Source organism: Colobus angolensis, unplaced genomic scaffold (genome assembly GCF_000951035.1).
Source record: "Colobus angolensis palliatus isolate OR3802 unplaced genomic scaffold, Cang.pa_1.0 Scaffold211, whole genome shotgun sequence".
NCBI lineage: Eukaryota > Metazoa > Chordata > Mammalia > Primates > Cercopithecidae > Colobus > Colobus angolensis.
In genome coordinates, this window is record NW_012115278.1 from 2,364,079 (window position 1) to 2,389,886 (window position 25,808).

General features: G+C 45.7%; 1 protein-coding gene across 2 annotated transcripts in view; it reads right to left on the minus strand.

The window, feature by feature from the left end:
- GABRB3 (gamma-aminobutyric acid (GABA) A receptor, beta 3) overlaps nt 1-25,808 on the minus strand; it is a 227,818-nt gene that overhangs the window by 83,692 nt on the left and 118,318 nt on the right. The window contains exon 2 of one of the 2 annotated variants that reach the window (XM_011942873.1): nt 6,121-6,218. The exons of the other annotated variant lie outside the window; for it this stretch is intronic. Within the exon in view, the coding sequence (XP_011798263.1) occupies nt 6,121-6,171 (51 nt within the window). The 5' untranslated portion in view covers nt 6,172-6,218. The remainder of the gene's footprint in view (nt 1-6,120; nt 6,219-25,808) is intronic. 2 annotated transcript variants of the gene reach the window in all.

Below are 25,808 nucleotides of genomic sequence, written 5' to 3' on the forward strand. Positions count from 1 at the left end.
CATTGAGATCCATGTCTTCCTCCAGCATCCATGGCACCAACTTGCTAGCTTGCAAGAAGGGCAAAACAGACTCTCCACCATTCTGGACACATGCTCTCCTGCCTTTCCTCCTACCTAAGTGGCTCATCTTCTTTGCTACTCCCTCCAAAGCTGCCTCTTCTTTTTAATGCTAGAAGGCCCCAGGGCTCCTCTTTTGATGCCACCATCCACCCACTCGTTCCACTAGACCTTGGTCTCTTCTCTATCTGCACTCCCTCCCTTAAGTGATTGCCTCTAGCTGCATGGCTGATCCTGATCTTTCCATCTATATGCTTAGAATTCCTCAATGTTGTCTCCAACCAAATTTCTAAATCAAACTCCAGAATCAACTCAACACATTCAAATGGAATTATTGATCTTACCCTCAAAACCAATCCACTTGTGGTTTCCCAGTTCACACAATGGCATTCTCTCCTTGCAGTTACTCAAGCCAACATTTCTGGAGTCATTTTTCACTCATCTCTTCTCTCACATTCTTCATCACTCTGTCTGAAATTCTGTTGACCCCATGTTAAACACAGACACAGATTCCACATACCTTACCACCACTGCTGCTACCACCCTTGTCAAACATGCCATCTCTCCCCATTCCTAGTCTAGAGGCCTCCTAACTGGGTCCTTCCATTCTTCTCTTCCACGGTCCTGTTCTCATCAGAGCAACCGGAGTGATTAATGAACAACTGAAGTCAGATACTTTGCTCTCCTGTTCAAAACCCTACAGTGGCTTCCTGCCTCAGTAAAGCCTAAGTCAACATGCTCTGGCCCACTTAGCACCTCTCTGATCTCACCTCTTGTTATTGTCACCTTTGCTAGCTTAGTTCTGGCAACAATGCCTTCTATGTTGCTCCTCAAACAACCCAGGCATCCTTCCACCTTGCAGTCGCTGTTCCTTCTGCCTTGAACTCTTTCCCCTACCAAGCTTCTCCTGACTTCCTTATCTTAGTCAACTCTGCTCAGACTCACCCTCCTGACAGTGGCAACCTGCACCTTCTACATGCTCCCATCCTCTTAATCCTAATCATACTCTAGATGATAGTTCTTTCCTTTTCCCCCTGCCAGAACATCAGCTGCATGAGTGCAGGAAATTCTGTCTCTTTGGTTCATAGATGTATCCGCAGCATCTAGGATGGTGCTGAGCACAAATTAGGCATTGCATAAAAAATCTACTGAACAGTGTGTAGAAGTTCTGTATAACCTGGCTGTTGGCGTGTCCCTTCAGAAAAGATCTGTATGTTCTTTCACAGGTGTTCCAGATTGATTGACAGCCTTGAATTACTTCCAGTGAAAACTTCTCTGCAGCTTAAAGTTAAACCCCAAATCCAGATGAGTACAGGAATGTGATACAAATTCTTAGAGCAGATATTGTCTTGGCCACCTGAAGCATTAGCAAGACAGATACATTTCCTTGTTATCTCTCTGATAGCTGGGGACCATTGTTCTAGAACACCCTTTTAGTAGGTACCCCTTTGATTGCACCAGCTCTGTGAGGACTCCATTTCAACCCTCTGCTTGGAGGATTTGCCTAGTCCCTAGTCTCCTGTTTCTGCCTAGCCACGGACACCAAGCCACTTGGTTATCAAGGGCAAAAGACCTCAGGCTTTCCATCCTCCAAGTGCAGCTTACAATGCTTTCACTCTTAGCTGGGGCTTCCTATTATTTTCTTAGGAATTAAGTAATACATTTACATAATGTGCATTACAATTTATCTGCCATTTCTAGTGGCTTTATATGGAGAGTTCTTTAGAATTGGTCGGCAATCATATTTCTGGACACTGAAGTCCCCATCCCTCATCAGCCCACCAGGGTGCTGAACCTGCCGCAAGCCTGGTCAGAGCAATGTCACACAGTGACTCCCAAAGGGCACTCTTTTCTCCTCATCCTACTCATTATCTAGGCAGATACAGCAGGGCTGAGGGCTTGTTCTCTTTACGCCTCTGTGCCCAGTCTCTGTGACAGCCACTCCTCTTGCCTTTTTACTTCTCTGGCTGGCTGCTCTGCTCAGGGCTCCCGGGATAGAGGGCACCTGTGCTCTAGGTCTAACGGTTAGATTACCTCAGTTGAGCCCTGCTCCGTCCTTCCTGTCTTCCAAGGTGATCTCAATCATTCCTAAGATGTTTGACAAAAACCACGGCTGATGACACCCATTGCTGGCTGAAGGCTGGAGACCCCTCTGAGGGCCGAGTCCTTATCCAGCTGCTCTTCTGACAGCTCTACTTTGTAGTCTCTTTGTCGTCTTTATTCCTTCTCTTTCCTTGTTTCCTAATCCAGTTCCAAGATCCACCCCAGCTGCCTTGAGTCAGAATCCCAGGAGGTAAAGCCCGAGGCTGGTATTTTGTTAAAGCTCCATTTGGAATTTTTATTTTTGCATGTAATCAGTCTTTATGACATTAATACGTATTCTGGTCACTATTTTGATTTAAACCTTTCAACTTCACCCAAATCAGAAAACTCTATTTCCTAAAATCAACAGTCTATATTTAGAAACATGCACATGTGTGCGGAGCCACTGGCAGAGGAACAGCCCCCACCACGCTCCGCCGGGAACCGGGAAGAGTCTGTTCCGGTGAGGTGAAAGAACACAGGCTTCCACTCGCTTCTGGGATTCTAGTGGATGTCAATATGGTCTTGCTGCAAACCGCTTCAAGCGGGTCTCCAAAAATCCATCAATGCCATGTTAACACCTGACACGACAGCAAGAAGACATGGGTCATGGCTGTAGCATCACCGGTTTTCAGATGGCACTCCCTGCAGCACAGGTGTCTGAGGACGGCCTCGGCATGAGAACCTGCCTTCGTCCAGGGCCTGATGCTATAATAATCATGGCCATCAACCCAATGCCCATTGTTAATTCCAAAATGACGAGGTGTTTCAGTAAAATTAAGAACAGAAATGAATACTTCAGAATACAGTAGACCCCCCCGTATCTGTGAATTCTCATCTGTGGAGTCAAACCAAGCTTAGATGGAAAATATTTGGAAAAAAAAAAAAAATGATGGTTGTGTCTGTACAAAACACGTACACTTTTTTTCTTGTAATTAGTCCCTAAACAATACAGTATAACAACTATTTGCATGGCATTTACATTTTATTAGGAATTATGAGGACAGAGATGATTTAATGCATACGAGAGGATATGTGTAGGATATATGCAAACACTACATCATTTTATATCAAGGGCTTGAGCATCTGTGGGTTTTAGTATGCTCAAGGGGTCCTGGAACCAATCCGTCAAGGATATGGGGGGAAAACTGTACATATCCAGTACATGTTAACTTTGCTTGCTGGTCCCTATCATTTCGTAAAGGATATTTCCATATCCTACAGCGTATTCACATAGTGTATTCATATAGAAATCCCTTGCTCTTGTGAAATTCAGACATGCCGGTACATTCGATTTCTTTAAGCTGTTGGGTAATGATTGTGTTTGTTTTAATGCCTCTAATATCTGCTCCTAATAAGTGTAAACATGTTTCTAATTATTCCCTTTCAGTGATGATGCACAGATATCAGGCAGGCACATGGAAGAGTTAGGTTTCACAAAGAGGAGGTGAAATGTCTACGATGCCAACAAGAGTCGTGAATGGATGATTTTCATTGTAAAAATCTCCGTATTTTGGTTTGAAAGTTGGTAAACAAGAAGTATTAAATTACTCAAAGCAGACAGCATTGTTTTAATAAAGCAAGGCACTCCCTCAGCTACAAGCTGTAGTCCGGTTAAACTTTAACATAACATCTTACACTATTCATATTCAAATGAGCTCGAGGGAGTTATGAAGAGGCATGGACCAGCCAAGCCAACTTGAGACCACTGAATGCAAACTTTCCTGTAGCATCCAGATGGTGATTTATAGTAGCAAAAGGTCGGCCGGGCGCAGTGGCTCACTCCTGTAATCCCAGCACTTTGGGAGGCCGAGGCGGGCGGATCACGAGGTCAGGAGATCGAGACCATCCTGGCTAACACAGTGAAAACTTGTCTCTACTAAAAATACGAAAAAAGTAGCTGGGCATGGTGGCGGCGCCTGTGGTCTCAGCTACTCCAGAGGCTGAGGCAGGAGAATGGCCTGAACCCAGGAGGCGGAGCTTGCAGTGAGCTGAGATAGCGCCACTGCACTCTAGCCTGGGCAACAGAGCGAGACTCTGTCTCAAAAAAAAAAAAAAAGAAAAAGAAAAAGTAGTAGAAGGTGTCTCTATTCACCATGGCACTGGTTAAAGCATCAACTATCAAGTTAATTGTACATTTTCCTGATTTTGTGAGTAAGGTTGGATATTAAAATACAGGTTTTCCATATGTGAGAGTTGCCTCAAGTTGGATAGCAGCTAGACTATTTTTAGTGTGAGAACAATAATTCAAAGTATCCTTTATGTTTCTCATTCCTTTGCAGGCCCTGCCCAGCCAGGATTCAGCCACTGCGGAGATGATAACACAGCTTAGAGATACACTGTCCAAACCTCCCATGAGCTTGGAGTTGTGCATGCCAGATGCAGTTGTAACATAACCAGAGATGTCAATTCATTAGCTGCTGTGTTAATCAAAATTAGGTTTTATAATTTATAACTGGCAATATAATTAACAGATGGTAATTTGATCAGTCACGATTCACTTGCTTTACGTTCACCTTTAAAACTGTGAAACTGTTGTCGCTTAAGATGTATAGGATGTGATGTCACAAAAGCTGCATCCTTTTGACTGTCTCCTGCTATGCCCTGGCTCAAAATCCAACGCCCTGTTCTAACCTTGTCCAGGAACAAGGTTAAACAGAACAGTATGAGGAGTGGCGAACATCTATGAAGACCTGTAGACTCCCATCTCAGCCGCTACAGCCCATTATCAAATAGACCTTTAGGAATGACAGCCTGCAATGATCAGATCGCCTTCTGGCGCAGGACGTGAGGCGGAGAAATAACACCTAGAACTTGCTCACTGCATGCTACGACTTCCCAGAGCTGGAGCCAACGTTGGGAGGCTCTGCAGAGGCGGCTTGTTTCAGCCAGCTGGCATCTCCCCTCACCTCTCTGGGATGCCTTCCCTCTGACACTGGCCAGAGGAAGGCAAGACAGTGAAGGGACAGGAAAGTGAATTGACTGGCATAGCTGATATTCAAAGATGACACTAAAGGAGAAGGGCACTGAGGTGCAGGAGCCAGCATTCCTATGGAATACAAACTCTTGGTTAGAATGAAGGTTTCCAGCATTCTATTTCCGCCCCTCAACTGTCCTTGATTGAAGCCTCTGGACCTGACAGGTAGATCACATCTGCCTCTGGTCATTTCCATCAGCACTGCCCGTGGGCCACACTTACCACGCCGACACCACTTTGCCAGTTCACGGCTGGGCCATGGCCAGATGCGCCTTGGCTTCCCTGGCTGTGACGGAGGACAGCTGACAGCAAGACCCGGATTGGTGTCCTGCAGTAATGAAGTGGCTTCAGGAATAAAGAACAGGGATGTAATGAAGTGGCTTCGGGAATAAAGAACAGGGATAACAGACAGCCGACCCTTGAACAACACAGGTTCGAACCGTAGGGGCCCACTTATACACAGATTGTTTTCTTTTTTCTTCTTTTTTTTTTAGAGACAAGGTCTCACTCTCACCCAAGCTGGAGTACAGTGATTCGATCACAGCTCGCTGCAGCCTCAAACTCCTGGGTTCAAGCAATCCTCCCGACTCAGCCTCTCAAGTAGCTGGGACTAAAGGCACTCACCTCCATGCCCAGTTAATTTGTTAAAGAAATTTCTGTGAGACAGGGTCTCATCATGTTGCCCAGGCCAGTCTTGAACTCCTGGCTGCAAGCAATCCTTCTGCCTCAGCCTCCCAAAGCACTGGGATTACAGGCATAAGCCACCAACCCTGGCCCACAGCGTGTTTTCAGTAAATATAGTTGAACCTCCATATCCGCGGGTTCTGAATCTGCAGCCAAATGTGAGTCAAAAATATAGGATCGACTTTTCGTATATGGTATACATGGGTTCCATGGGACTGACTGCGGGACTTGAGTATGTGTGGATTTTGGTGTACTTGGAGGTATGGGGGTGGTCCTGGAACCCATTCCCTGAATATACGGAGGGACAACTCAATACACACATTTTCAACCCCAAACTCCTGGAAAGGAAAAAAAATGAATTTATAAGTCATGTTAGGTTCACAGTGGCTGAATCCTAGCTGTGCAGTTCCTGCAAAGCCTGCAAAGAAATGAGAAACATGAAGGACACTTTGAATTACTGTTCTCATGCTAAAAATAGTCTAAATGCTATCCTACACATAATTCCCCCCTCCTCTCTATCTACCTGCATATATATGCATATATGTATGTGTACCCCTCCGTGCACACACACCAAAGCAGCAATACAGAGCTGCACTGATACACAATTTTTAAATATTGTGAGTTATTTGCAAGAAAGATTATCACTCAACAGATGAGTATTTATTAAATAAATTCATTTATTTATGAACTCAGTTATTGTGCTTATCCATTCAACATTTTCTATTCATTTATTCATTACATTTGCCTCACCAAGTTTATAAAAGAAATATGTTATGGACTCAGTCCACAGCTTCGGGCTTGATTTCCCTGCTACACCGGTATCGCCAGTCTGAGTCCCTCAGGGCTTCCCTGCTACTCTTCTCACGTGGCCCTCCTCTGTTTTCATCATCTCACAAGTCTTTCCCATCTGTCCCATCTCACCAGAGAACCCTCAGCTGACACCTCCACCCTGACCTTCTTAGACTGTCTCCTCCATTCTGCACTCTGTCAGTTGCTCATCTAACATAAGAAGGTTATCCTTGATGGCCAGCAAGATCCTGTCCGTGCAAAGATTTTACGTTTCTCCACAACATCACAGGCCCTATGTAACAGTTCCCCGAGGAGCTGTTCTCCCCTGGTCTCGTGCACTGCCCCGTGCCCCCATCCTGGGGTCCAGGTGCCTGACTGCAGTCATGGTGGGACACAGCCTCAGGGTGATGGGACGCCACAAAGCAGAAGAGCAGGCCATGCAAAGGGACGAGGCGCTGTCAGAGATGGCACAGCCCATTTTGGCCACATCCACCAGGCAACCTGAACCCCTCAAGATCAGAGTCACTCCCTACAGCAAACTCTGAAAACAACAGCGATGGGTGCCGGCCAAAGGGTCGTTTTCAACTCCAGGCAGGAGCCACGTTGATGTTGTGGAGTCTTCAGTCTCCCCCCACGACACAGAGGTCAGCGCTCCTATCACCAGCATTCTCTTTGAACAAGGAGAACGTCATAGAAACAACATGCACCCAGCTTTCGTGACACTGTGTGTGCACGTGCACGTGCACACATGCATGCACACACACACACATGGCGCACGTGCACACATGCATGCACACACACACACATGGCGCACGTGCACACAAGCATGCACACACACACACATGGCGGGGCTTCCCCCTACTGGTTCTGACACAGGAGCAGTCCCATGGGTGACCTCGGTCTGACCTCCAAAGTGCAAACTTCCCTCCTCTTCTGTTACTTTTTCATTTATTCCACAAACACTATGGTGAACCCCCACCTGCCGTCACAGGGGAGACAGGAAGACACTGTCGGGATCCTGCTCATAGGCTAGCAAACACCGGAACTGTGGATCCTTCCCTTTTCCATTCACTCAACAAGTACTTGTTTAGCACTTCCTATGTTGCAGACACTGCCTGCCTTAGTGCGGCTTCGTGGAATTCAATGAGAGAGGCAGACACTGACCGACATCCACAGAACTATTACACCATGAGAAGTGACGGGGAGTTGGGCAGTGATGACTGAGGGTACCCAGAGCAGGAGGTGAGGGAACAGGTTGACGGGCCCAGCAGGGGTTGCAGGGATGGACGTTCAGACCAGAAGCAGAAGACAGGATTAGTCACTCCGAGATGAGAGGCTCTGGTACAGATTTTTGGTTTTGTTTGGAAAGCATTGAGAAGCTATTGCACATTTTTGGGTTTGCACTAAAAATCTCAGTCTTACTGCTATATGGAAATTTGTCTTCTCTACAAATTCACATGTTGGGGTTCTGAGCCCTGATATCTCAAGAATGTGACCTTATTTGGAGATGAAGTGTTTACAGAGATGATTAAATTAAAATGAGGTTGCGAGGGTAAGCCCTTATCCCAGACGACTGGTGTCCTGCTACAAAGAGGAGACTTGGAGACAGACACGCACACAGAGAGAAGGCCTTGTGAAGGAGAAGGCAGAGATCAGGATGATGTTTGTACAAGCCAAGAAACGCCAAAGATGGCCAGCCACCACCACAAGGAGGGGACAGGCCTGGGGCAGATTCTCCTCCAGGTCCTCAGAAGGAGCCAACCCTTCTGGCACCTTGATCTGGGGCTTCCGGCCTCCGGGACTGTGAGGGAATGAACTTCTGTTGTTGAAGACCACGGTCTGTGGTACGTTGTCACGGCGGCCCTAGCAGACGGATACACCGCTGCAGCCCACGAGGCGTGGTGACAGCAACAGTCAGACATGGCTGTGTTGGGGAGAAGCTTAAGCTGCCAAACAACAGCTTAACCTGATGTTTTGCCTGATGATTTGTCCGTAGCCTGAGGAGCCGCGCGGCAAGTCCACGGTGAGTCCACATGAGAACAGTTCCACTCACGGACACGTGGGCATGTGAGGGAGACCCACAGAAAACCTGATAGATCTGTAGCAAAATTTTCAAATGAGCTAAAAGGAGAAAATGAAAAACACTTCCAATGTCTCCAATACAAAGCTACACTTAGTGGCTCACGCCTGTAATTTCAACACTTTTTCTAAGAGGCTAAGGAGGAAGGATGGCTTGAGGCATTTGAGACCAGCCTGGGAAACAGAGTGAGACCCCCTGTCTACAAAATGTGTAACGTGAGCCAGGCCTGGTGGTGTGTGCCCATAGCCCCAGCGATCTGGAGGCTGAGGCGGGAGGGGCGCTGGAGCCCAGGAGTTCCAGGTCACACTGAGCTATGATTACACCATGCGCTACAGCCTAGGTGAAGTGAGACCATGTCTCCCCCTCCAAAAAAAAAAAAAAAAAAGCACTTGTTCGTGCTCTGGTGAACTCTTTTGGTCATTTTCTGTGTGACAGTGACAGTGCATATCTGGATGTGTGTATCCAAAGATAGTGACTTGTTAACAGAAATGGAACTATCTTCACACGCCTCGTGTTAAGAATATGTGAAAAATAATTTTCCACATTTCAGTAATCTTTTACCAAATAATGGGACCTATTTCTTAATAGTTTTAGTGAGGTATAATTTACACATCAAAAATTTCAGTTGTTTTTAAGGGTACAATAAATCATTTATTGTAGCAAACTGATGGTCGTGCATCCATGACTGCAGTCTAATTTGAGAACATATCCCTCACCCCAGAAATGAACCTGGTGCCCATCTGCAGTGACTCTCCCTTCACAGTCCATCACCTCAAGCAACCCCTAAGCCACTTTCCGGCTCCATGGATTTGCCTATTCTGGACATTTCAGATAAACGGAATCATATAGCACGTGGTATTTGGTGCCTGGCTTCTTTCACTTAGCATCATACTTTTGAGGCACATCCACATGGTAGCATGTATCCGTCTTTCATTTCTTTTTATTGCCAAGCATGATTAAATCGTATGAATAAGCTAATTGGTTCATGCATTTACCAGTTAGTGAGCATGTGGGTTATTCCACTTCTGGGAAATTGTGAATACTGCTGCTATACAGACTCACGTCTGAGTCTGTGTGGTACAGTGCTCTCATTCTGCTTGGGTGTACACCTAGCAGCAGAATTTCTGGGTCATATGCTAAATAACATAAGAAACTGCCAACATGTTTTTCCAAAGTAGCTGCATTATTTCACCTTCACCCCAGCAACATACAAAGTTTCCAATTTCTACACATTCTTATCAACACTTACTATTTTCTGTTTTTTAAAATTATGGTCATCCTAGCTGGCATTAAATGGTAAATGGTATCTCACTGTGGTTCTAATTTGCATTTCCCTAGTGACTAATGATGTTAACTGTCTTTTCCCTATCGACCATCCACATAACTTCTTTTTTTTTTTTGAGACAGAGTCTCGCTCTGTCGCCCAGGCTGGAGTGCAGTGGCATGATCTCGGCTCACTGCAAGCCCCGCCTCCCGGGTTCATGCCATTCGCCTGCCTCAGCCTCCCGAGTAGCTGGGGCTCCAGGCGCCCGCCATCACGCCCGGCTAATTTTTTGTATTTTTAGCAGAGACGGGGTTTCACCGTGTTAGCCGGGATGGTCTCGATCTCCTGACCTCATGATCCGCCCACCTCGGCCTCCCAAAGTGCTGGGATTACAGGCGTGAGCCACCGCGCCCGGCCTCCTATAACTTCTTTGGAGAAATATCTATTCAGAGTCTTTGCCTATATATGTTAAAATTTGTTTTTCTTATTTTTAAGTTGTGTGAGTTATTTATATAGTCTGAATACAAGCTCCTTGTCAGTTATATGCTTTGCAAATATTTTATTCCTGGCTGTGAATTTGTTTTTCAGTCTCTTAACGGTATTTCAAAGAACTGAAGTTTTAAATTTTGATGAAGTCCAAATTATCAATGTTTCCTTTCATCACTTGGGCTTTTGAAGTCATGTCTGAGAAATCTTTGCTGAGCCCAAGATCAGGAAGATTTAGTACTAGGGTTTTTTTCTCCAAATGTTTTAGGGTTTTAGCTCTTACATTCAGGTACAGGATGCATTTTGAGTTCGTTTCTGTGTGCAGATCATTGGTCTGTAAATCTGCTTGTCACAGAAAGGAGACAGTGCAATCAGGCCTGGTAAACAGAGAGCAGGTGCCAAGGCCAGGCATTCTACACAACGGGGTACAATTTGAATTTTTTTTCAATTTGAAAAAAGACAATTTGGAATGCAGTCTGTAGACTCAAGGGAAGTAGTAGATGTTCTCAAGAGATGAAAGCAAACCCAGGCCACAGCGGGACCTGTGGGACTATTAGAAAAGGCAGGATAAGGCAGGATCCCAGAGTGGGGCTGCCTGGCCAGCACTAGGGACGATCTGAAGTATCCAGGGGCACAGCTGCCTCCCCCACCGCTAGTCAAGGAGGAAAAGCAGTGGCCCACAGCCTTCTCAAAACAGAGACAACTAACGGGTTACACTGGTAAGCAAGCAGACAGATCAGAAGAGAAGGGGAAAAACTTATCTTTTTTATCCAATTGTGGTAAAACACATCTAACAAGATTTACCACCCTAACGGTCTGTAAGTGTTCAGTTCAGCGGCATGAAGTACATTCCCATTGTTGCGCTACTGTCATGACCGTCCATCTGCAGAACTCTCCACCACCCCAACTGGAACTCTGTGCCCATTAAACACCAACCCTCTGCCCCCAGCCCCAGCCCCTGGCCACCTCCATTCTCCTTTCTGTCTCTGAATTTATGGCTCTGGGAACCTCATATAAGTGGAGTCACATAGCATTTGTCCTTTGTGACTGCTTTTTTCACTTAGCATAATATCCTTAAGGTGCATCCATGTGGAACCATGTCTAAGACTTTTCTTCCTTTTTAAGGTTCAACAATAATTTATTGTAAGAATGTTCTGTTTCGCACAGAGTAATCTGGAGGTGCCTGTGGGGCAAACTAGGGAGGAGCAATCACTGTGCATGTGGAAGAGAAGTGCTAAAGCTCTAAATTTAAAATAAGTGGAGGTTTTGGCATGGATGAAAAAACCACGGAGAGGGTGTACAGTGAGAACCTCATGATCCTGGAGAAAGGGGCAGAGAAAGGGTCATCAGTTAAAAACACTGAGGAGGAACAGTGAGGGAGCAGCAGGAGAACCAGACAGTGGGAATCTCAGGGAGCCAAGAATAATGTGGCAAAAAGTTTGAGACAAGACATATGGAAGAGGCCAAGGTCTTGGGGACCCAAGAGGTCACAGGAGAGAAACAGGGTCTGTAAAACCACAGGCAGAAGCCCAAAGGTGCCTCGGCAGGGCGAGGCAGGAGACAGAATCACTAGTGTGGAGACCGTGGCTCCTCTCTGATGGGGAAGGAAAGAACTGACAGTGGCTGGGATTTTTAGCAGCAGGTGGGTGGAGAGAAGGGGGTGCCTTCAGAATGTGGATGACTGGTGGGGTTCCAGGGAGGCGCCGGAGCTTGTGGGGTGCCTGCAGAGCGGGTGGCAGGAGAAGCTGAGTCATGGAGGAGGTAAGCAGAGATGCAAGTGTGGAAATAGCAAAGAGCTAAGAGGTGAGAAGATACAGAGGGTCTGGGCGAGCACGGAGGCAGCAGAACCATCTACTTCTCTCGCGCTGTTTTCTTGGTGGATCCAGAAGCTGGGTCATTGGCTACGGTGATAAGCATTGCTATGATCTGCATGTATGCATTTCTGCAAAGTTCATATGCTGAAGCCTGATCACCTTGGCGATCGTCATGAAGTGGGGGTTTCAAGGTGATTAGGTCATGAGGGCTCTGCCCTCACAAAAGGGATTAGCGCCCTTGTAAAAGGGCTAGAGGCACATGCCATGCCCTTCTGTCTCTTCTTCCATATGAGGACACAGCATTCCTCTCTCTCCTCTCCCTCCACCACGTGAGGACCCAGAAGCAAGGCAGCACCTTAAAAGCAGACCGCAGTCCTCACCAGACACTAAACATGCTGCCACCTTGCTCCTGGACCTCCTAGTCTCCAGAACTGTGAGAAATACATTGCTATTGTTTATAAATTACCTGGTCTGTGGTATTCTGTTATAGCAGCAGGAATGGACCAAGACAGGCTGAAGGGAGGTAGTGTAAAGAGACATGTCAGGGCCGGGCGCGGTGGCTCAAGCCTGTAATCCCAGCACTTTGGGAGGCCAAGACGGGCGGATCACGAGGTCAGGAGATCGAGACCATCCTGGCTAACACGGTGAAACCCCGTCTCTACTAAAAAATACAAAAAACTAGCCGGGCGAGGTGGCGGGCGCCTGTAGTCCCAGCTACTTGGGAGGCTGAGGCAGGAGAATGGCGTAAACCCGGGAGGCGGAGCTTGCAGTGAGCTGAGATCCGGCCACTACACTCCAGCCCGGGCGACAGAGCAAGACTCCATCTCAAAAAAAAAAAAAAAAGAGACATGTCAGGTTCTTGTAACAGCCCGCTACAGGGAAAGTGAGCTGATGAGGAGGAAGGAAAATGTGCTGAGCCCATAGAAGAAAGCAGGACAGATACAAGGCTGTGCGTGCGTGCGTGCGTGTGTGTGTGTGTGTGTGTGTGTGTGTGTAATTAGAGAGGACAGGGAGAGAGAGAGAGAGAAGATAAGTCGATAAAAGAATGGACGGATGAATGCATAGATAGATGGTAGCTATGGAGACATCAATATGAAAATACACTAAAATATGGAAATATGGAATCATCGCTGTCTCAGAGGGGTGGGATTGTGAGTTTTTAATTTCAGTCTTTAATAATGTTTTGTAATTTCCGAATCTCCTCCAAAGGGGATATTTTATTAGTGAGATAAAACAGTCCAATTCTATGTTTAGAGATAATTGGGCACAAAACCAAAACAAAATTCTGAGCAGTTCTGAGTGTCCAACAGAGACTGAAACTGTGCATCTGTAGTGGAGCCAGCCAGCAAGTTTATGTGGCCTTGTCCAGCTCCCTCAGCAGCCCAGCAGCAATGAGCTTGGAATAATCACCACGCCAAGGCTGTGCGTCGCTGAAACACTCAGTTCCTGTCCAGAGCGCTGTTACACGCTTCGTGTACATCACCCCGCCGCCTTCCAAGTCTCGCATTGTTATCGCGCCATTTCTCGGGTGAGAAAGATGAGTATTGGGTTAATGAACTCCCTTGGGATTTCACAGCCGTTCAAAAGTGGAGTCAAGTTGGCCTCACCCCAGCCCCACGCATATCCTTAGCCCCATCTGAGCAGTGAAGGACTCAGACCTGGGTAACTGGGCTGCAGTGGGTGATGCTGAGAGAAGGACTTAACCTGTAAGAAGGAGAGGTCAGGCTGAAGACCCAGTAGGGCCAAAAGAGACGCAGATTTTCAGAGGATCCCTCTGACTTCAGAAGTAAATGGAAATAGTTCCTTCTGATAGCAACAGGAGGCAGCTAAATGCCTAGACAGACGGGGCAAGTACCCAGTGAAACCCCACCTCCAAGCTGAAGACAACTGAAAGCCTGAAAGACAAGTTTTAAGTTAAATCCTCAGACTGGATTGAGAACTTGCCTTCCTTCTGATTGATCCTCACCCTTCACCTAGTTTACATATACCTACCCTTTCCTAATTGGTTTTCTACACTGTAGTGCCCACCTTTGAGTGGTGTCTTCGCCTTAACCTATTTTGCATGCTCACAAACCAATCAGCAGGCACTTCCCATCCTGTGCCTATAAAGACCCCAGACTCACTTGGTAGATGGGGAGACGGTCAGACTTTGAGGAGACGGACTTCAGAGAAGAGGCAATTGGACTTCAGGAAAGATGGCCTGCCCTTCCTGTCCCCTCTCCAGCTCCACTCTCTACTGAGAGCCATGTTCATCACTTAAGAAAATTCTCCGGCTTCACCATCCTTCAATTGTCTGTGCCACCAACCCGACTTCATTCTTCTTGGACACCAGACAAGGGCTAGGGACCTATGGAGTATGGGTACCCAGAAAGGCTGTGACACGGGCCCTTTGCCCTCGCTGACAGAGGGCAACTGCTCTGGGCACTGCCACAAGGGGCCAGCTGAAGTGCTAACACACTGCCATCTGCAGACTGTGGAGCTAGGACAGCACCGGAACACCCCCTCTGGAGCTTCGGGGTCTCAGGCAACCCCACCGAGGTGCCACCGCAGGCCCCACACAGAGCTTGCTCCTGCTGGTGCCCAGCACAGCTGACTGGATCCCTCACCTGCTTGTTCACACACTCCCTCCCACAAGGGGTTGAGCGCATGGACTGAATCAACAGGGGACCCCTGTGGTGTGTCCAGCAAAGGAGCCAAGAAGAATCCTGCATCACTTTAACTTCAGCCTTAGTATCATCCTTCTGCATTCAGCTACTTGCTGATAAAATACAGAGGGTGTACATAGTGACTTGTGGGAATATTCAACTATGTTCAGAGCTATAAAAATCAGGTGCAAATATCCCTTGTATTAGTGGTTTCTGACCGAGGAAAAATCAGTGGTTAGAGCTCATTCCTAAACGCTAAGATAATGCTAAGAAGATCAGAAAGGGAAATAATTCTTATACATGGTGAACTGCTCTCAAGTGAGAACTAAACTCTGACCTTTTTTACCTCTTGCCAAAATTCATATCTAAGGCACTTGGGGAGTCACACCCTAAAAACCGTAACATCTCATTTCGATGGGTTTTTTTCTTAACCCGATACGATGTGGCTCGCTCTCCAGCCTCACTCCGGTGCAGCATCACATGGCAGACAGGAGGCCCTGAAGGAAATCAAACCATGTTATCCCAAAATATATTTCTTTGACATATTTCAAAATGGCTGCCACAGGACTAACAGATTGAGACATCCCTTACAAAGCCATCTTTTGTGGGGAAAATTTTCACTGTAGAGCATCTCCATTCCTGCAGCCAGGTCTTCCCTTTATGGGCCTTTCCTGGATCTAGGAGAGATTAACTGAGAGCCTGACACCTTAAAGGTCTGAGAAGAGACATTCACCATCTATTCTCTCTGAGGGCTGCCACCTATGAGCCTTCCTCTATGTAACAAAAGCCTTAGCCCCACAACCCCCTTATCTTAACTCAGGCATTCCTTTCCCCAGGACTTCAAGTCTTTAGATAACAGCTTAACTCTCAACCAACTGTCAACCAAGAAATCTCTAAAACCCACCTATGACTTGCAAGCCCCAATGTCCCTCCTTTTGTGGCAGAACCTATGTGTACCTTCCAGGTACTGACGATTTTATCTGCAATTCATGTATGGAACCAAACTGTAAAACCAAACTAACTGAACGGCCTCAGGCACTCTTGCTCAGGACCTCTTGAGTTTGTGTAACCCAGGCCATGGTCACTCCTACTGGCTAAGAATAAACCTCTTTAAATGCATTTTGGCAGAATTTGGTTTTCTTATAATCATGAGGCTAACATCTTATCAGAAACAAAGATGACAAATACAACCAAAGAAAAATCACATGAATTATAACTGCATGATGCAATAGAAACAGTTGGAGCCATAATTCCATCAAAACATAAATATGTCCTTAATCAAAATATATCACAAATATAAATATAGATGTAGAAGTATAAATAGAGGCCATAAACCTTTCCTGGAAATAGTCAACAGCAAGTTGAGCATTAGCTTAGATGAAACCCTTAATCCTTTCCAATGTATGGCTTCAAAAAACAAGGGAAGATTTGCAGTTTCCTAGACCACTGAGTTGTACCCTAAAAGGAGGGTAAATCTGTATTTTTGTACTGCAACAATGAAAATGTTTCTTCACGCTGATTTATTCTATCTCCAGAATACAGGAAATTGAAAATGAATGATGTGGGGCAGAAAAGGGAGAGTCTGACAGCCTGAAGTTTTAAGTCCTGCTTTCCTCCTCTTTAAAATAAGGATAACATGGGTATACACCTTAGTGGATTATTTTGAGTACCAAGTAAAACTGAAACTGCCTTTGCAAAAATTACAACAGGGACAACAATTACGACAGTGAAAGAGTTCTGACCTAACCGCCTCCATCTTGCTTCCAACCTCCAACCTGCCTTCGTTCATTCCTGGGAGTAGGCAGAACTAACTTTGGGAGAAACTTAGTTTAGAGTTTAACTTTAAAATAAGGTGGATAACAGACCTTTCCCAAAACAAACTCCCTTCTTGCCTGGAGACAAGATTGCCTTTGTAAAACTAACACATTCGCCACAAGATTAGAAAGTAGGGTTTAGGAGTCATGCAGAAAGAAGCCGAAAGATTCTGAACCTCCCAATTGCTCTTACGGATAACGTCACTATTGTAAAACCTAAGACTGATGTTCAAGATATTTTTCAAACCCTGCATTCTAATGCATCAGGTGGCACCATCCATACCGGTAATCTGACTCAACCAGTTCAGTAATCCCACCCAGGAACAGAAGACAGCAAGAAGAATCCACTTCAATCACCCATGATCTCATCTCCAAGCTGACCAATCAGCACTCCCCACTCTCTGGTCCCCTAACCGCCAAATTATCCTTTGAAAACTCCAGACTCTGAGTTTTCAGGGAGACTGATTTGAGTAATAAAACTCCAGTCTCCTATTTAGTTGGCTCTGCGTGAGTTAAACTCTCTATGCAATCCCTCTATCTTGATATATTGGCTGTACCGGGGCAGCAGACAAAATGAACCCACTGGGTGGTTATGGTTACGTCAGATCTTTTACACTGTCACAATTTTCTTCCTGTCATAATTTTTGCAAAGGCAGTTTCAGAACTAGGCATGTAAAGTTCTCAATACATCGAATAAATGTTGGCCAAAATATTTTTTAAACAGGAAGCATGTAGAAACTGAGAAGGAATAAACCGCAGTGTTTGAATATTTAGGTAAGTTCCTTTTTTCAAGGCTCATGGAAAATTTGGGAAGAAGCTTGGAAAAGTACTCAATCAGATCATGACTATAATGCTTATTCGGACTAATAAACTGCTTGAATGTTAAAACAATAAATCCCAAATGCAAAGAACACCAGAAAATAATACCATTATGAGGTCAGCCATAGCTGTTTCTTGCAATCTACAGAAGATGCGCTATAAATATAATATTCAAAGTTCGATGACTTCAAATTTTTTAATTTGTGGTAAATAAAGGTGTTTTTCTTTTCTTTTCTTTTTTTTTCCTGAGACGGAGTCTTACTCTGTCGCCCAGGCTGGAGTGCAGTGGCACAATCTCGGCTCACTGCAAGCTCTGCCTCCCGGGTTCATGCCATTCTCCTGCTTCAGCCTCCTGAGTAGCTGGGACTACAGGTGCCCACCATCACGCCCAGCTAATTTTTTGCATTCTTTAGTAGAGACAGGGTTTCACCGTGTTAGCCAGGATGGTCTCGATCTCCTGACCTCGTGATCCGCCCGTCTCAGCCTCCCAAAGTGCTGAGATTACAGGCGTGAGTCACCGCGCCTGGCCAATAAAGGTGCTCTTAAAAATGGGTTTGGCCAAGTGCCGTAGCTCACACCTGTAATCCCAGCACTTTGGGAGGCCGAGGCAGGAGGCCTGCTTGAGGCCAGGAGTTTGCGACCATTCTGAGCAACATAGTGAGACTCTGTCTCTCCAAAAAATAAATTAAAAAAAAAAAAAAAGCCAGCCGAGGTGGCACACACCTGTAGTCCCAGCTCCTGGGCAAGCTGATTTAAGAGGAGCATGTGAGACCAGGAAGGCTGCAGTGATCTGTGACTGTACCACTGCACTCCAGCCTGGGTGACAGAGTGAGACCTTACCTGAAAAAAGGCAAGGGAGGTTCAATTTAATTTATCTTTGTAAATTATTTGTTTGTTTGTTTTTGGTTTTGGTTTTAGTTTTGCCTTTTTTGGAGACAGGGTCTCACTTCCGTTGCCCATGCTGGAGTACAATGGTACAATCATGGCTCACAGTAGCCTCGATTTCCCGGGGTTACGTTATCCTCCCACCTCACTCTCCCGAGTAGCTAACACTGTCACCATGCCCTGTCTAGCAATTATTTTTAAATAAGCATATTCCTTTCTCTGATTATAACATAATTTCTGTTTATCGCAGAATGTTTATAAAAAATAAAGCAAACAAAACCCCCACTATCTTGAGATAAGTATTGTGAATATTTTGGTGAACTGATTTACAAGTTTGTGTTGCACATACGGGTTAATTTAATATAGTAGAGACCATGCTTATATTGAATTTTGCGCTGCGTGCTTCACATTATGTAAAATTTCACGCTGAACATCTTTCCACATTCAAAATTCTTTAATAATCACTTCATTATGTGCAAATCTACTGTCGATATATAATTTATTTAACCCACCTCTCTCTTGTAACTATTGTAAATAACATAACAATGAACACCTCCACAGACGTAAAGGCAAGCTTCCACATTATTACTCTGTAGGATGCACACTGGGGGTGAATGCACATTTTGTGCCTACGAGCACATGGAAAAACCCTCGGTTTCTGCATACCTGTGTACTTGTACCTGTCGGTGCCTGTACACCTGAACGGCCTCACACCTCAGGCATCTGCTAGTCAGCTCATCAGACAGACCAAAGAGGAAGCTCATCATTGTTTTCATTTACATTTTTTATTTCCAAGCACACGTCATCTGCATCACTGTTTTGTTTGGGGTTGGAGTTATTCTTATCATAGCACTCTTTTTATATCATGGTTATTAAACCTCTGACTAGCATATTTGGGCAAGTTAGTTTTCCATTTCTGTTATTTGCCTCTCATCTCTTCGTTGCTTTGGGACATGCATGTTTTAACAGCCATCAGATACGGATGCATATTTTCACAGCGGTCAGATAGCGCGCTTGCCTCCTCTGTCAGGCCGCGTGGTACAGGGGACAGCCCCGAGCTGAGCTTTGTCACTCTCAACAGAACTCACCTACCTGGGCTTCCGCCTCCACACCCGTAAAAAAGGGAGCCAGTCGTCATCTCTCATTTCCCTCCAGCTCCGGAATGATAGACTGTCTAGGGACTCAGTGCAAGGCAAACTCAGTTCATCCTTCCCAAACTTCACAAATAGCAAATGTTGCCAATAAAGATTAGTTGACACATAAAATCAGAGTCTCTCAGAAAACCTGAGTGGCATGATTTGTTTGCTGCAAACTTACGGTTTTTCCTTAAGTACCTTACACATGGCTAACCTTTGTTCATTTCACTCTGACTATCCTAGAACAGAGGTCTTCAGTCCCTGGGCTGTGGACTGGGACCAGCCCATGGCCTGTTAGGAACTGGACCACACAGCAGCAGGAGAGCTGCAGGGGAGTGAGCTTGACCGCCTGACCCTGGCCTCCTGTCAGATCAGCGGCAGCATTAGATTCTCATAGGAGCGCAAACCCTATTGTGAACTGCACGTGTGAGGAATCTGGGTTGCACACTCCTTATGAGAGTCAAATGCCTGATGCTCTGAGGTGGAATAGTTTCATCCCGAAACCATACCCCTCCCCCAATCCCCCATCTGTGGAAAAAATTGTCTTCCACGAAACCGGTCCCTGGTGCCAAAAAGATTGGGGACCCCTGTCCTAAAATGCAGGATTAAAATAAAAAATTCTTGTCTGAGTTTTGAGATCCTTGTTGATCTAAGTCCCAGCAAACGATGTTTCAAACAGAGACTGAAACAGCAATAATGATGCTTTACCTCGTAGCTCCATCTGTCTCAGAGTGGAAAGTAACACCCTTCCTTTCTGTATTTAGGTAGAAGGGAAACGCAATTCACTATTTGGGGAACTTCCAGTCTTTATTATGTTCTTCGGCTTTTTCTTTTTTTTTTTGAGACGGAGTCTCGCTCTGCCCCCCTGGCTGGAAGGCAGTGGCGCGATCTCGGCTCACTGCAAGCTCCGCCTCCTGGGTTCACGCCATTCTCCTGCCTCAGCCTCCTGAGTAGCTGGGACTACAGGCACCCGCCACCGCGCCCGGCTAATTTTTTGTATTTTTAGTAGAGACGGGGTTTCACCGTGGTCTCGATCTCCTGACCTTGTGATCCGCCCACCTCGGCCTCCCAAAGTGCTGGGATTACAGGCGTGAGCCACCGAACCAATTCCCTCTCCATTCATCTTAACTCACACCAGAAGCGACCAGTTTCTCGTGAGCAGGAGACGACCGTAGGACCCTCGGCATGGGCTTCATTAGGGGTTGGCCATTTGTCTCCTGAGGAGAGGTTTATCTTTAGTGTTTTATTTAACGGAATATTCTTCACCTTTGAGCGGTATCAAATGGTGAGTGGCTTCTCTTCACCAGTGTTCAGATTATTTCAGAGAAAACTGGTGATCAATGGTTGATAATTCTCTGACTTGAATCCTAACTGCCAAATGCAATCCAAAGTTATTCTGACAACGAAATACTAACATACTAATACTCACTTGCCCTAGTTTAGTAACAGAGACCTGTATGATCTAAATCTATGGATGGATGTTAGGCGACAAGCTAGCCACCCCATATGCTCAAGTATGGGTAAAATTGTGTTTCTTTTCTAAACACAGTGAGCTGAAGACCAGAAAAGGGAGTATTAGTGAGATCATGGTGCGTCTCAGACACCGTGTTAGGTGATTTATACAGTTGGCCCTTGTTAAATTCTCACAGCAAACACGAGAAGCAGAAGTGTCATCTCTAGTTCACAGGTAACTGAATTTCAAAGGGTTTTATTCACTTAATGAAACTGCCTTTGGAAAAATTATGACGGAAAAGTCTGACATAGGAAAATTATGACAGTGAAAGAACTCTGACCTAACTGACTCCATTTTCCTTCTCAGTTCCAAGTTGCCCTTGGTTCATTCCTGGGCCCAACCGTAAGTAACTGTGAGAGGAATTCAGCTTAGAGTTCAACTTTGAAACAAAGAAGATAACAGCCCCTCCCCAAAACAAACCCCGTCCTTACTTGGAGACCAGACTGCCTTCGTTAAACTAACAAATTAGCCACAAGATTAGAATTTATGGCTAGGGAGCCCTGCAGCTAGAGGCCACAAGGTTCCAAACTTGCCCAGTCGCTCCTATGGATAACTTACCATTGTAACACCTGAAACTGATGTTTGTGACATTTTTCAGACTGTGCACTGCGATGGACCAGCTGGTGCCACCCAGACCAGTAAACTGGCTCAACTATTTATGTGATCCCACTCAGGAATGAAAAACAAGAAGAAGACAGTTTTGGTCCCTATGATTTCATCCCCGATTTGACCAGTCAGCATTCCCCAGCCCCTTGCCCACCAAACTATCTCTAAAAAACCCCAGCCTTCGAATTTTTCAATTTTAGGGGGAGGCTGATTTGAGGAAATAATAAAACTCTTGTCTCCCATCTAGCAGGCTCTATGTGCATTAAATTCTTTCTCTACTGCAATTCCCCTATCTCAATAAATCAGCTCTATCTAGGCAGCAGTCAAGAACTCGATGGGAGCTTACATTAAGTTATGGCCCTAATATGTACACACTCCAGCCCATACACATCTGTCTGATTCCAAAGAATGCCGCTGACTATGGAAATAGTCATAGTTCTTGTAATCAACTGGATATCTGGAGGATCCCAGTGCTGCCACACATTCATCTGCATGTACATTTCCCTTCTGATGGTCAGGCCTTCTGTTAGCTGCTGCTGCCTGAAGTGTACATTTTAAAGGGATTCCTGCATCATTCCTGACAATGCTGCCGTATTATTTGCATGAGGTTTCCTGTCCAGCATTTGCAGGCTTTGTGTAGGTGCTCACACATCTGTGAGGTAATGTTGATTTCCTCATGCATGGTGATTGACATCTGAATGGAAATTGGCCATTTTGATTGCAAACATTCTGGAACTGCTATGTTGCCAGTTGAAATGGAACACTCAGAAGCAGAATTCAATAACAAAGAAAGTCACGGGATACCCATTTGGACGACAGGTCATAGGTGAGAATCACCACCGTAAAATACATTGATCAAATTGCTCCTACAAGCAACTCCCATTTCAGTCCCTGGAATTTGTTTTCACTGTCCCATTCAGCCACATGAATACAGAGGCTACGTCCACTCTATTTTGTTCTTGAGACCCAGGGGTGAAGATCGTGCCTTCAGATGCCTGCGATGGCTCAGGAACGGGCCTGGGAGGCTGTTGGAGGCAGCCATGGGACCACTGTCAATGGTTCAAGTCATGCACTATTCTTTAGCTTGTTGAAGTTTCACTTTCTGTTTGAAAAATGAAACCAATAGTTTATTTAAAACAAGTTAAGTCCAGGCAAGTGGCTCATGCCTGTAATCCCAGCACTTCGGGAGGACGAGGCAGGTGGATCACTTGAGGTCAGGAGTTTGAGACCAGCCTGGCCAACGTGGTTAAACTCCATCACTATTAAAATACAAAAATTAGCCGGGCGTGGTGGGGGGCACCTTTAATCCCAGCTACTTGGGAGGCTGAGGCAGGACAATCGCTTAAACCCGGGAGGCAGAGGTTGCAAGATCGTGCCACGGCACTCCAGTCTAGGCGATGTCCCCACCCCCAAAAAAACATAGTTAAGTCTCATGATGACGGCAAATGGAAAGCTGAAAATCTTGAGACTCTTTTCAATAAACTTGACTGAAATATCCCGTTTTCCAAACCGATTCACCTGGTAGTCTGAATAGACAGTAGAAAGAAGAAGATGGAAATGAGGAAGAAATACATGTTCTTTGTCAAGAAAGGGGTAGTTTATTAGCATAATCCAGCGCCTTCCTGGAGAGAAAGCACCACCCACCATGGGCGCCAGCCTGTACTGGGCCACGCATGGGGAGGCCCACACAAACAGCTACATTGTAAAAGCATCTTGTTGCCAGTATTGTCAGGAATCAGGGAGGAATCCCTTTAAAAGGCACACTTCAGGGAGTGGCCACTAACAGAAGGCCTGAGCATCAGAAGGGAAAATGGGGCTGGGCGTGGTGGCTCACACCTGTAATTCCAGCACTTTGGGAGGCCGAGGTGGGTGGATCACAAGGTCAGGAGTTTGAGACCAGCCTGGCCAACATGGTGAAACCCAGTCTCTACTAAAAATATAAAAATTAGCCAGACATGGTGGCGGGCACCTGTATTCCCAGCTACTCAGGAGGCTGAGGCAGGAGAACTGCTTGAACCCGGGAGGTGGAGCTTGCAGTGAGCCGATATCGTGCCATTGCACTCCAGCCTGGGCGACGGAGCAAGACTCATCTCGAAAAAGAAAAAAGAAAAAAGGAAAATATACATGTAAATGTGGTGGCACTAGGATCCTCTAGATATTCAGTTGATTAGGACAACTATGGCTATTTCCATAGCAACCAAATGTGTGTAATAAACAGTTTTGTTACATTATAGTTAAAACCACCCAATCTCAGATGGTGAGGGATTTTTGAAACCCCAAGTCAATTTCCTCGTTTCTCTCCTCTAAGCTTCTATATATAGAGGATAAATACATCAGAGTTAATAGTTGCCTAATTTAGAATGAAAAGCAACTGGCAACTGCCCAAAATGCTTTGACAGTAAGGACCATTCCCAAAATCTGGCGAAAGTCCAGGCCTGTTTATCTTACAGAGAACCACCACCACACAGCAGCCAGATTCTGTGGGATATTTTGGGGAAAGCACCCAGGATACAGACAACCTGGGTTGTAGATCTGGTTTTGACTCTTCTGGTCACAACTCTTGTGAGCCTCAGTTTCCCCACCTGCAAAGTGAGACAGAACCTGCTCGGTACACCACAAAGAGCTGTTATGATGTTAAAGCGAAATGCCAAGTGCCCACATCCAGAAATGATAATGAATTATAAAAATATTTGTTTGGTTTGGGGGGGCAAGGGGTTTTGAGACAGGGTCTCGCTCTGTCGCCCAGACTGAAGTGCAGTAGCGTGTGCTCATGGCTCACCGCATCCTCAACTTCCTAGGCTCAAACGATCCTCCTACCTCAGACTCCCAAGTAGCTGCGACCACAGGCTTGCATCAGTATGCCTGGCTAATTTTTAAATTATTTGTAGAGGTGTGGGGGTCTCCTTATGTTGCCCAGGCTGGTCCCGAACTCCTGGACTCAAGTGATCCTCCCAGTGTGGACTCCCAAAATGTTGGGATGACAGGTTTGAGCCACTGTGCCCACCCAAGAATAAAAAAAAAAATTAAAAGAAATATTTCCTCACTGACAATTAGTGTAGGTAAAAACAGGCAAATTGAGTAGTCTGAGATAGTCACAGTGAAGGAGACTCATGACTCCTGATCACCAGTTGAATTCTCAACACTGATATGCTCAAGAGAAAACTATGACATACCCACATACCTGCACATGCCTACACATACACATACACATACATACAAACCCACATGCAAAGCACATACCCACATACATGCACATGCCTACACATACACACAGGCATACAAACCCACACGCAAAGCACATGTACACGCACACACACGCACACAATTCTTTGCCTCCCCTTAATTATTTGCAAACTCTTCAGTATCTAACACACTTGGCATCTAAGAGCTGAGTCAAATTAAAGTTTCCTTTAATTCTCAGCACCTGTATGCAAGACCCCTGGGAGATGTCTGCATGGGCGTCCCTTTTCATCATCATATTCACTCGTCAGCCAGGGAACATTTACGAGGTGCTTGGGGAACGCAGACAAAAGCAGCACCTCTGGCCTCTGGAGTGGAGCACAGTAGTGTGCAGGGAAAGGCTTACATGCACAAGAGCAAGAAGGGGTTTCAGGTATAGCGAGGGAAATGCATATGGGACGCAGAGAAGACGAGAGTGGGGATGGGAGGGGGTCTCGCAATGAAGAGAGGGGATACCCAAGGAGATGCAGGAGCTCATCCACCAGAAACAGCCTGGCGAAGCAGGGGGAAAGCAAGCCAGGATGTGAACCTGGACCTGCATGGAACAGCATCCTTCCAGTTCTCAGGCCGAAGTACTGCCTAGGAAGGAATTTGGCTGTATGAGTGCTAAGCTCTTAATATGGTTGTTATGCCTGACGTGTAGCTCTGATTGCCACAAACCACATGAAAAAAATGTTGTATTATATAACAGACACTGAGTATTCAATTAAACTCAGCCGAGATAGTCAAATTAAAATATAACCCACGGATGACTCATCTGCACTGTACTTCCTAACTTTCCTCAGATGCCATCTTTAATAATCATCAAAACACAATCCCTCTGAATGAACGGAGGCTTTAGAACCTGTGCAGTGCATACAAAGGAAGGATGTTTACCAGAAATATATCTTCCCAGCTGATCTATACTTATCCTCTTT